This window comes from Pristiophorus japonicus, chromosome 15 (genome assembly GCF_044704955.1).
Source record: "Pristiophorus japonicus isolate sPriJap1 chromosome 15, sPriJap1.hap1, whole genome shotgun sequence".
Classification (NCBI taxonomy): domain Eukaryota; kingdom Metazoa; phylum Chordata; class Chondrichthyes; family Pristiophoridae; genus Pristiophorus; species Pristiophorus japonicus.
Window position 1 is genome coordinate 125,223,100 of NC_091991.1, and position 13,557 is coordinate 125,236,656.

Here is a 13,557-nt window from a genome sequence, read left to right on the forward strand (position 1 = left end):
CAACATCCCCAGCATTGAGGCACTGGCCACGCTTGATCAGCTCTGCTGGCGGGCCACATTGTCCGCATGCCAGACACGAGACTCCCAAAGCAGGCGCTCTACTCGGAGCTCCTTCATGGCAAACGAGCCAAGGGTGGGCAGAGGAAACATTACAAGGACACCCTCAAAGCCTCCCTGATAAAGTGCAACATCCCCACTGACACCTGGGAGTCCAGGAACCGCCCTGAGTAGAGGAGGTGCATCTGGGAGGGCACTGAGCGCCTCGAGTCTCATCGCCGAGTGCATGCAGAAAACAAGCGCAGGCAGCGGAAGGAATGTGCGGCAAACCTCTCCCACCCTCCCCTTCCCTCAACGACTGTCTGTCCCACCTGTGGCAGGGACTGTGGCTCTCGTGTTGGACTGTTCAGCCACCTAAGGACTCATTCTAAGAGTGGAAGCAAGTCTTCCTCGATTCCAAGTGACTGCTTATGATATGATGATGAGATACACCCCTGCAAAATTCCAGCCTTTATGTTCTGGAATTCTAATAGCCACACTGTCCATTTTCCACGTGGAACAGTTCATTCTGCATTAAAAATTATAGTGGCACTCCTGCTTCACACCAGTCACTGACAAACCTTTTCCCCTACAATCATTCCACCTGACTAACCTCAATAGTATACACTTGTTAGATTGCAGTGTGCAGCACATTACCTCGTTTTTTTTCCAGAGTCACAACTTGAGGCCCATTCATGGCTAGCTTTGGAGCTAAACTAGTTATAAGAGGGGGGGGGGAATGAAATTAATACATTGGCAGCATGTAAATTTATCTGCAGGTTAGATAATGCTTGCTTTCTAAATGTTTAACTTTCCCTGGTAATCACAAGTGTGAAAAATACTTAATTATGAGACTCCATAGTGAATCTCAAAAAGCTGGCAATAGTTTTGTTCATTCAGAAGACCAAGAGCCAGATTTCCCATGTCCTTGGTTCATTGCCTTTATTTTGTATTAGTTAATAAATCCAAATCAAGATGACAATGTGAGCAATTTTACTGCCAAAGTTTTTGTGGAGTTTGCATTTGACAAATGGAACAAGAAATGGCCGATCAGTGTTAGTGCTGCTTTCACAATTCTCAACAAACCCAAACTGGCACAGATCAGATATAAATTACAATTTATTTATCCAAATAGAAAGTGCACAAATATTGGTTAAAAGAGCCACAGTGAAAATCTCGGAAAGCTCACTTCACTGCCGGGAACCTTATGGACAGCATACTTGAAATGTTTACGGAATTTTTTAGGGCGAACTAAAGAGGTGGGGTTCCAGAAGTGGCTTATGGAGAAGCGCCGCTGCAGTCATGTGAGCTGCAGGTCACCTGCAGTTCTGGGCCACCAAGCACCCCTGTACAAGTGACTGCAGACAACATCTCAAAGCAATGAGCAGTGACAGGGTACTCCCGCCCTTAATGCAAATACATCATGAGCTATTCACAGCTGCGGTTAATTGGCCTTCTGGATCACAGGCAATTTGTCAGTTGAACACCAGCCGCCATTACCTCAGGTAGGGGAGCACTCGAGTGTCGGAATACACAGAAATGCAAAATTCACCAGGAGTAAACAAACCAAGAAAACAGATCGAAGACGTCACTGTACTACCAACTTCTATCTTTTTTTGAAGTAACTTTGAAATATGGCCCTTTCGTTAGATAATTAACTCACAGGTCTTGATGAGTCAGAACTTAGTGTTCATTGCTGTTCATTCCTTGGCAAGGCTCCACAATTCTCCGACAATTGTTTTTTTGAACAAAGCCTGAAAAGCCACTTTAAGAAGGCATTTCTTTTGGGCGTTGATCATTTATTAGTATGGGAGAAAAGCTCAGCTGCAGTAAAATGGAAGAGACCATTATTGATTGCGCTGGTTATAGCTACACTGTTTTCTCACACCTACTTGCCTCATTTTACATATAAAAGAAAATACAGTCATCCTAACCTCTACATCTTAGTTCTGCACTTGCTCAATCCTGCAAATACACCTGTAACTTATGAGACTAGTCTCCTGCTAACATAACAAACCCTTGGATGTCTGCTGCCAAGTGTGGTGCTAATTGTATAGTCTATAGCCAAAATGCAGTCATGGCAACGAACATAAATTAGTCATCCAAATGGATCTTGAAAGCTGCAGCAAGGGAAGATTGTATTACAGCTCTCACACTAATGGAAATTGGTGCAATGATAATTAGAGCCATCAGAAAGATTTTGTCTGTTGCTGTTCTTAAACAGGTTTATTAAAAAACTAATTGTCTAATTTGATGAGCTTTACATTCATTGGAGTCAACATCTATCTCAAGCATTTGTCGCCAAATGCATTTTAACTATTTGTCTATCACAAATGAGGGAAACAGATCCAAATCTATTTTTTTTTTTAAATTGAAGAGGTTGAAGAATGCGTGCATGTTTTAAACAGCATTCTACAATATAGATGCAACATGATGGTCACCGTTGTTTGAAGGCAAACATTCTGGCCACTCTTACGATTTTGTTTTATGATAGGAACTTTTACAGGAGAACGTGGAGAACAATGGTTCTTTCCTGCAATCATTCTGAACAAGTCCATAAGCATTCAACCTGGGAGAATAAGCTGGTGTTAGAGCCCCTATTTTTCAGCAGTTGAAGAATGAATTACAAAAATGCACCAACATTCAATGTTTAGTTTCAGGCCATCTTGCAATGGAGCTTGGTGCAATAAAACCAACCCGCTTCTCAGATACTCACTCAGTAAGTGGATTACAAAATTAAGTAAAAAAAAAAGGACCAGGCTACAATAATTACAGAATGTCAAACAGGATCTCCTTAAATGGTGAGATTTAAGAATAAACCTATAAAAGGGTTTTAATGTGTTGTTGAAAGATGGATTTGGGGTGGGGGTGTGGTGGGCGGAGAAAATCGAACAACCAGAGGCAAGTTGGATCCAAAATTGGCTTAGAGGTAGGAAGCGAAGGGTAATGATTGATGGATGTTTTTGTGACTGGAAGGATGTTTCCAGTGGGGTTCCGCGGGGCTCAGCACTAGGTCCCTTGCTTTTTGTGGTATACATCAATGATCTAGATTTGAATATAGGGAGTATGACTTAGAAGTTTGCAGATGACTCTAAAATTGGCTGTGTGGTTGATAATGAAGAGGAAAGTCATGGACTGCAGGAGGATATCAATCTACCGATCAGGTGGGCAGAGCAGTGGCAAATGTAATTTAATTCAAAGAAGTGTGAGGTGATGCACTTAGGGAGGACTAATAAGGAAAGGGTATACACATTAAGCGGTAGGCCACTTAATAGTGTAGATGAACAAAGGGACCTTGGAGTGCTTGTCCACAGATCCCTAAAGTAGCAGACCAGGTGAATAAGGTGGTTAAGAAGGCATACGGAATGCTTGCCTTTACTAGGCGAGGCATAAAATACAAGAGCAGGGAGGTTATGCTTAAATTGTATAATACTCTGGTTAGGCCACAGCTGGAGTATTGCGTGCAGTTCTGGTCCCCGTATTATAGGAAGGACGTGATTGCACTAGAGAGGGTGCACAGTGGGCAGATAAACAGAAAATGAAGTTCAATTTAGCAAAGTATGAGGGAGGTCATTTGGGTTGGGAGGGAATGAGGAGACGGCTTATTCCTTGGAAGGTACGAAACTAAATGGGGAGAGATCTGAGGGTACAGGTGCATAAATGTAAGATAGTCACTAACAGATCATATAAGGAATTTAGGAGGAATTTCTTCACACAGTGAGAGAATGTGGAATACAGTGCCACAATTGGCGATTGAAGGAGAAAGCATCGAGACATTTCAGGAAAGGCTTGATGCATACGTGAGGAAGAAGGGAACTGAACGATATGGGGGCAGGATGGAGAGTGAAAGTTTAAACACTGGTATAAATCTGTTGGGCCAAATGACCTCTGTGCCACAGATTCCAAGTGATTTCCTAACTCAAATGTCGTACTCATGAACGTTATGAACCTTTGATCTCTCGAGAGAAAGATTAATGTTATTATTCAAAAGACAGATCAAACTGTACAATAAACTACATGACCTGAAGTCCCCACCACAAACTCCGTTCCTCAGGCACCAACTCCATCCCTCTCCCTGGCCACTGTCTGAGGTTGAATCGCGCTGTTCGCAACCTTGGCATTCTATTTGACCGCAAGCTGAGCTTTCGACCACATATTCTCTCCATCAACAAAACCACATACTTCCACCGCTGTAACATTGTCCATCTCGACAGTGCCTCAGCTCATCTGCTGCTGAAACCCTCATCCATGCCTTTATTACCTTTAGACTTGACTATTCCAGTGCTCTCCTGGCCAGCCCCCCACTTTGCACCCTCGAGCTCATCCAAAACTTTGCTGCCCATATCCTATCTCACACCAAGTCCTGTTCACCCTTCACACCTGTGTTCGCTGACCGACATTGCCTCCCAGTCCTATGACGCCTCAATTTTAATATTCTCATCCTTGGTTTCAAATCTCTCCTTGGTCTCATCCTTTGCTATTTCTGTAACCTCCTCCAGCCCTACAATCCTCAGATCTCTGCACTTCTCCAATTCTGGCACTTGTGCACCCCGAATTTTCATCGCTCCATCTTTGGTAGCCGTGGCTTTAGTTGCCAAGGTCCTAGAGGGAATTCCCTCCCTAAACCTCATTGCCTCTACCTTTAAGATGCTCCTTAAAACCTACCTCTTTGCAAAGCTTTTGGTCACCTGTCCTAATATCTCCTTACATGACTCGGTGTCAAATTTTGTTTGATAACGCTCCTGTGAAGCACCTCGAGACGTTTTACTACATTAAAGGCACTATATAAATGCAAATTGTTGTTGTAGTAATCGGTGTGTCTGCCAGATGACCCATTCATTTATTTGATCTCTTATTCTCTTCACATTCCTAGAATTTGTTTTTTAAAGTAATACAGGGTATTTGTGATTATTTCAAAGCAAGTTATGGATTTTTTTAGTTTATTCAAATGTACTTCATTTTGTAAATGAACATTTATTTGCTTTTCACCTTTCTTTCTGAAATAATTAAGCTCAATATTACAATTCCAACAACTATTATTGTTTTTTTTAATGGATTAGGTCAGCTGTGTTGGCAAAACATGGCGATGAATTCAAAATTCCTTCCACTATTATTCAATGCAGATTCTACTAGTATGCCACAGCTGCTGCACGAGAGGGACATTTATGTCAACCTGAACAGGGGCAAATAAATCAGTGAGAAAGGAAAAGAAAAAGGAAAGTTAAATAGATAGATAGAACAGTGTTAAGAACACATGAAAAATATACAAAGGGGCACTCTGAAACCATGGACATTCGCAAATTACGAACTACGAACAGCCTTCAATGCACCAAGCCCTTTTACAACATGGAACACAGCCTGTTGCAAAGCTGCTGTATCTGGAACTTTCACTGCGTCAGGATCACTAGCGATTCCCCTGGCAGCTTGCTTCCTTTCTGCCCCCAAAGTCTCGCAGGTCAGGGCGAGGCGGCAGCGGGTTTTGTGAAAGGAACTGCTTTTGTGGAATGGGGAGCTCTTTACCCAGCATCCATAGCAGTAGAGAAACCGCTCCATCTCTGGGATTGAGTGAGTGCACGGCTCTATGCCATGGACAGAGCGGTTTCTCTGCCGTTATGGATGCTGGGCACAGAACTCCCTATTCTCCTCAAAATATTTCACAGTACATGCAATGACCATTCTGAAAATAAGAATAACTGTAAAAAAAAAGTTTCCGTAATTTACAGATTCCACTGTACTTGCAAGTTATCAACCTATTCAACCTAGGCTCAGGCACTTTTAATACAATGCTGTTACTTTTTGCAAGCATTCGTTTTTTGGACTCTTGATATCATGAGGATATGGTAAACAAATGGTATCACTCCATGTAAACATGCTTTTGGCTCTCGCAACTTACTCAGAGATGTGAACAAAGATGTCTGGTGCTCCATCTATAGGGGTGATAAATCCGTGACCTTTTGAACGGGAAAAGCACTTACAGATTCCTTTGTAAATGGGTCCTTCTGCTGCTCGGGCAGTGCTGCAACAAAATAATAGGAACAACATTAGCTCTTTAACTACATTACATAATGTACTGGACCATTACATTGAAAAGATACAGAAATCATGTTGAGATTATGAAGCAGCCCACTGTAATTACACATTATTTTGCAAATTCTGCAAATTCTGTCATATGTCCACACTGATTACAAGCGTGCAGCACGGGGATGACGGCACTGCGCAGGTTTACTCAGATCACATTTCACAACATAAACCACCACCAAAATAGACAATGGCTAAGCTGCAGGAAATTTACATAAAGCGTTTTTACAGATCGTCTAATATGAATATCTTGCTAATGGACCATAAATTCCAGCCTCCTGGGTCCGTACGGAGTGTGTACAGACCTGGGAAGGCACCGCAAAAGGCGGTTTTCAGCAAATGCACGCATTCTGATCCGTCAAGCTGGAGCTTGACAGAAACTCCGCATCTCCACAGCCAGGACATTCGCATGGGCAAGATTGCGGGATTTACCCACAGCTTACCCAGTGGATGTCCTGAAAACTCTTGCGCCTGATAAAAACAGGCACATAGCCTACTTTTACAGGCATAAGAGTTTTAAAATACACAAAAACATTAAAATAAAATTTTAAAAAGACATTTTATTGTTTAAAAACCCTCCCCACTACAATAAATTAAAAAAAAATGTTTTAAATTGGAAAAATATATTATTTTTTATAGTACATAAATAACTCATTTAAATTAATAAAAATGTGGTGTATTTTTTTCTATTTTTTATTTGTGTTTTGGGTGTTTGGCGGTGGGGGGGGTGGGGGGTTCTCATTCATAATAATGGGAATTCCAACTTACGGAGTTCCCAATATTGAATGAGGAAATACGTTACCTGATTGGTGTCCAGAGCCATGTGATTGCAGCTCCAGCCCTGCGGACGTCCTGATGTGCACGCACTGCGACGCGCAGTCAGTGGAGGCCTCAGGACCAGGATCCCTCGTGGGCGCAGCAGGAACAGGTAAGTGCACATCTTTTTACACTTTTTTTTTTTTACCCGATCGCCCGCAGGAAGCAGCCGACCGGGATTTCTAGGCCATCATATAGAAATCAGAACTCTAGGTATGCTGCTTAGGGTTAGTGATTTAATGACAGACAGCACCAGAAGGGTATGTCATATAGTTACATTCGGTTCAATTGGTCCATGCTGGTGTTTATACTCCACACGGGCCTCCTCCTACTTTGCTTCATCTCACCCAATCATCAAATCCTTCCATTTCTTTCTCCCTCATACACTTGTCTAGATTCTCCTTAAATGCATTTATGTTAATCGCCTCAACTACTCCACATTTCTAAACACATATTTATTACTGATCGTCTTATAATTATGTTCCTAGTTTTGTACTCGCCCACAAGTTGAAACATCTTCTCTACCTCTACCCGAAAAAACCCCTTGATAATTTGAAACCATAGGGATATCGTTTTGAATGTTCTTAGGACTGAATCGTTCCAGCACAGGATGTATTTAGAATGTTCCAAAACGCACCAAAAGATCTGCTGCCCGTATCTAACTCACACCAGATCCCGTTCGCCCATCACCCCTTTTGCTCACTGACCCACACCGGCTCCCCATCTGGTAACGCCTTGATTTTAAATTCTCATCCTCGCTTTCAAATCCCTCCATGGCCTTGGCTCTTGCCATCTCTGCAGCTCCTCCAGCCCCACAACCCACAGAGATCTCTGCAACTCCTGACACCCCCAACTTCGCTCGCCCCACCATTGGCACGTCTGACAAATCTAGCTGATTAGAGCACTAACATGGTGGATAGAAAAGTGTCTATGGACATTGTCCATATTGACTTCCAGACAGCATTCGATAAAGTTCTACACAAGAATATTTGCAAAAATAAAAGCAAATGGAACGGGGGAGTGACCTTGTGATATGGGTTGTTAATTGGTTGAGAGGCAGAAGCAAGAGAGCGGGGTTGAAGGATTCTAGTCCCCCCCCCCCAGGGATCTGTACTGGTACCTCAAGCCTATCACCATATCTATATCAATGACTTGGATGAAAGAATAGAGAGCAGTATATTCAAGTTTGCAGATGACACTAAGTTAGGAGGCATAGTAAGTTGTGTGGGTAGGAACAGGAAGTTACAAAAGGGGCGTAGACAGACTAAATGAGTGGGAAAAACTATGGTAGGTGGAGTTCATTGTGGAGCAGTGCACATTAAGAGAGTTTGGATCCAAGAAAGACAAATTAGAATATTTTCATACTGGCGAGAGACGAGGAGCTGTGGAGGAGCGAAGGGATTTGGGTTTCTATGTACACAAATCACAAAAATCTAATGCATAGCTACAAAAATAATCAAAAAGGCGAATGGAATGTTGGCCTTTATCTCAAGGGGACTGGAATACAAAGGGGAAGACGCGATGCTTCAGTTGTACAGAGCCTTGGTCAGAGCCCATTGGGAGTATGGTTTTCAGTTTTAAGCAATGCAGCTCAGGAAGGATATATTGGCTTTTGAGGGGCTATAGTACAGATTCACCAGAATGGTACTGGGGCTTAAAGGGTTACATTACGGCTTGTATTTCCTGGAGCTCCCCTTCCCTAATAGGCTGTGGATGCTGGGCCAATCGAAGACCAAGATGGTTAAATGTGTGTTAAGTAAGGGTATCGAGGGATTAGGGATCAAAGGCAGGTCAATGAAGTTGAAGTACAGATCAGTGATATCTGACTGAATGGTGGAAAAGGCTGGAGGGGCTGAATGGCCTCCTCCTAATCCTGTGCAACAAGCATGGGGCAGTCCTCAGTATTAGCCTCAGGGATAAATCAAAGCTTATTTACATTTCAGATTGCTAATGTATAAAACTATAAACAAAATATCAAACGAAATAGAAATTATAGAAAGGAAAAGGAACAGATATAGCAATTTTTTGTGTCAGTAATGAATGAGATCTTCGACTGGATCAATCCCCACGTTACAAAAAAATACCAAGCAACAACACGCCACTTTTATATAATTGGTTGTTATTTTTCTGCAAGGTTTTTCCTTTTAACTGCGGCTGTGTCTCTGCTGAACTAGTTCTACTGGTTTCTCAGCTCTGCTGATTCCTTGCTAGCAGCTGCTGGTTCAGTCGTCCTACTTGTTCTCCTTTGCTGGACCCTGACTGTGGTTTCACGGCGATCGGCCGCGATCCACAAACTTGTGACAACACCACCATCATCTTTCTGCACCGCTACCGACTCTCCCTCCTACAGCACATCCTCCAACTCGACACTTCAAATAGCTTCTGGACTTCACTCGCCTGCCTCGGACAGCAGTTCCTCGATGCTCCGTGTCGGCCCTATCCTAGAAACATAGAAACATAGAAAATAGGTGCAGGAGTAGGCCATTCGGCCCTTCTAGCCTGCACCGCCATTCAATGAGTTCATGGCTGAACATTCAACTTCAGTACCCCATTCCTGCTTTCTCGCCATACCCCTTGATCCCCCTAGCAGTAAGGACCTCATCTAACTCCTTTTTGAATATATTTAGTGAATTGGCCTCAACAACTTTCTGTGGTAGAGAATTCCACAGGTTCACCACTCTCTGGGTGAAGAAGTTCCTCCGCATCTCGGTCCTAAATGGCTTACCCCTTATCCTTAGACTGTGACCCCTGGTTCTGGACTTCCCCAACATTGGGAACATTCTTCCTGCATCTAACCTGTCTAACCCCGTCAGAATTTTATATGTTTCTATGAGGTCCCCTCTCATTCTTCTGAACTCCAGTGAATACAAGCCCAGTTGATCCAGTCTTTCTTGATAGGTCAGTCCCGCCATCCCGGGAATCAGTCTGGTGAACCTTCGCTGCACTCCCTCAATAGCAAGAATGTCCTTCCTCAGGTTAGGAGACCAAAACTGTATACAATACTCCAGGTGTGGCCTCACCAATGCCCTGTACAACTGTAGCAACACCTCCCTGCCCCTGTACTCAAATCCCCTTGCTATGAAGGCCAACATGCCATTTGCTTTCTTAACCGCCTGCTGCACCTGCATGCCAACCTTCAATGACTGATGTACCATGACACCCAGGTCTCTTTGCACCTCCCCTTTTCCTAATCTGTCACCATTCAGATAATAGTCTGTCTCTCTGTTTTTACCACCAAAGTGGATAACCTCACATTTATCCACATTATACTTCATCTGCCATGCATTTGCCCACTCACCTAACCTATCCAAGTCGCTCTGCAGCCTCACAGCATCCTCCTCGCAGCTCACACTGCCACCCAACTTAGTGTCATCCGCAAATTTGGAGATACTACATTTAATCCCCTCATCTAAATCATTAATGTACAGTGTAAACAGCTGGGGCCCCAGCACAGAACCTTGCGGTACCCCACTAGTCACTGCCTGCCATTCTGAAAAGTACCCATTTACTCCTACTCTTTGCTTCCTGTCTGACAACCAGTTCTCAATCCATGTCAGTACACTACCCCCAATCCCATGTGCTCTAACTTTGCACATCAATCTCTTGTGCATTTCGGCTTTGGCCTTCCATGGGACCTCTGACCCTGACCTCTCAACTATTGTATCCCATTAACTACTACATTAAAACATCCTATGTAACTGGAGCTTTCCCCTGTCCATTCACATGCACACTTTGGCTGCCACTCCAGACACGAGCCACTCAATACTGTTCCACTTTCCTTTTCTCTTGATTCCTCCCTGTCCGTTCTCTTCTGTCGTCATGCCTCCTTTCATCTCTCCTCTCTCAGATACTCTGCCCTCCCAAATCCCTACCCCAATCCTTCATTACTCTTCGACCTTCCTACTCTCCTGCTGCCGTCCCGGGCTGGACTCCCTCCTAGATAAGCCGACAGCTTCCCTCTGTGCCTCTCTTGGCATCCTACGAAGCGCCCATTGAGACAATCGTCACTGCCTCCTTAAGAGCAGCAACCCCAACTGTCCCATCCTACTCTCACCGACCTTCCCATCCAGCACAGCCACTGGGGACTAATCCTGCCAATCTCCTCCCCGTTTAACTCACCCCCCACCCACCCCCACCGCTGACCCTGTGGTCGCTGACAGTGGGGCAGCCATTATCGACCCTCTCCACATCTCCCTCCAAAACGTCCGTTCGCTTGCGAACAAGTCCCTTCCCATCCAGGAGCTTAACGTGGTTGATTGCATCAACATTATGGCCCTGATGGAAACTTAGTTGAGGGGCAATGACATCTTACCATTAAATGAAGTCTCCTCGTCTGGCTATACCTTTCACCACTTGCCCTGTCCAGACCACCATGGTGGCGGTGTGGCTCTCATCACCAAATCACACCTTGGTCTGTCCCCTACTCCTCCAGCACTTTCCCCTCCTTTGAGCCTCTCACCTTACTCCACCCCTCACCTCTCATTTAAAATTCTCATTCTGTACTGCCCAACCAAGTACCATGGAAATTTTATTACCGATATTTCTTCATTACTTTCCTCCCTCTGCCTCTCGCGACTTCTCATCCTCGGTGATTTCAACATCCATCTCAATTAATCATGCTTTCTCTCCTCTGAATTCACTAGCCTCCTACCCTCCCTCAATCTCTCCCTTCATGTGAACTCCCCAACCCACATTCACGGCCACCCCCTCGACCTTGCCATCTCTCGTGGCCTCGCTACTCCCATCGTGTCAATCGTGGATAAGACCATCTCTGACCACTTCCTCGTATCACTCTCCACCCACATCCCACTTCCACCACTCCAACCCCCCCAAACCTACCTACTTCTGTGTCTAACCCTGGAATAAACTCTCCCCTGACTCTCTTAGAATTGTACTTATGAACTTCCAACTGTCCAGCCTTTTGGCCTCCATTCACCATTTCTGCAGCTACCGATCCTGCTGAATCACCTCCCCATCTCTTTTGATGCCCTAGTCCCTGTTAAAACAAATACTCACTCTCACCCTGGCCATTCCCCCTGGTACAGCCCTAATCTTCGCTCCCTTAAGTCCAAGGGACGAAGACTTGAACAGATATGGCGGACAACTAGTTTAGCAATTCACCGCCAGATTTGGCTGGACCACAAAGCATTATCGGATCCTGCTCTCATCTGCCAAAATTGCTCACTATTCCAGAATCATTCTGGAATGTAAAGATAAACCCCGGTTTCTATTCTTCGCTGCTAACTGTCTTTTTAAACCCGTCTCCCCAATCTCCACCCTCACCTCTGACAATAAGAGTGAGGAGTTCATGAACTTCTCCGCCTCTAAGATTGAGACCATCTGTTCGGCCGCCTCTGCCTCTTCCCTTCCTTCCCCTAGCCCACCAGGCCAAACGTCCTCTAAGGATCCCCCCTGCCCTAGCCTCTGACCTCGCATATTTCTCCAGTTTCTCTCTGATCTTCCCTCATGCCCTCTCTGAGCTCATCCTGTCCATGAGACCCACTTCCTGCTCCCTTGACCCTATTCCCACCAAATTACTGACCACCAAACTTCCTTTTCTGGCTCCCGTGTAAGCTGACATTGTTGACGGTTCGCCCGCCTCAGGTGCTGTCCCTCTCTCCCTCAAATCTGCCAACTTCACCCCTCTCAAAAAACCAACCCTCAACCCGTCCGTCCTTGCAAACTATTGCCCCATCTCCAACCTCCCTTTCTTCTCCAAAGTCTTTGATCGTGTTGGCACCTCCCAAATTCGTGCCCATCTTTTCCGCAATTCCTCCAATTCGGTTTCCACACCTATCACAGTATCGAAACGGCTCTCATCAAAGTCACAAATGACATCCTTTCTGACTGTGACAAAGGCAAGCTATCACTCCTCGTCCTTCTTGACTTGTCTGTAGCCTTTGACACGGTTGACCACTCTATCCTTCTCCAACACCTCTCTACCGTCGTCCAGCTGGGAAGGACTGCACTCACCTGGTTCCATTCATATCCATCGAATCGTAGCAAGAGAATCACCTGCAATGGCTTCTCTTCCCGCCCCTGCATCGTTACCTCTGGTGTCCCCCAAAGATCTAGGCCCCCTCCTATTTCTCATCTACATGTTGCCCCTTGGCGACATCATCCGAAAACACAGAATCAGTTTTCACATGTACGCTGATGACACCCAGCTCGACCTCATCACCACCGCTCTTGACCCCTCCGCCATGGAGAACAGCTTTGACAACAGTGTGCATTTCAGGTTGCCCTCTCTGGTTACTTTTAATTTTTGTAAAATGTGTTGACAAAACTGTGCAAAATATAGATTTGCATTATCGAGGAACAACAAATTGAGTACATTTATACAAATTAATCATATAATTTGCAGTCTTTTCAGAAGTTTCAAGTTAATAATCTACACTGCATAAATGCCACTAAACCAGATCACATCAATTCTGATATTCTTTTGTTGTTCATTTCTAGTGTAGATGGAGATGCATAAAATCAACTGAAGTTGCTTTCACTTTCACAGCCTGGTTACCACAGCCTCCAACTACTGAAAAACATCAGCTCAAAATGTGGTATCGAGCACAATTCATTCTGCATACACTCCTCTCTCCCCACCCCCAATCAAGAGACTGTGGTTCAACT

At 44.5% G+C, this 13,557-nt stretch overlaps 1 protein-coding gene across 5 annotated transcripts in view; it reads right to left on the reverse strand.

Moving 5' to 3' along the window:
• The window catches only part of carhsp1 (calcium regulated heat stable protein 1), a 127,842-nt gene that overhangs the window by 19,842 nt on the left and 94,443 nt on the right, over nt 1–13,557 (reverse strand). For all 5 annotated transcript variants that reach the window (XM_070900894.1, XM_070900896.1, XM_070900897.1 and 2 more), the window contains exon 3: nt 5,930–6,052. In XM_070900894.1, the coding sequence (XP_070756995.1) occupies nt 5,930–6,052 (123 nt within the window). The remainder of the gene's footprint in view (nt 1–5,929; nt 6,053–13,557) is intronic.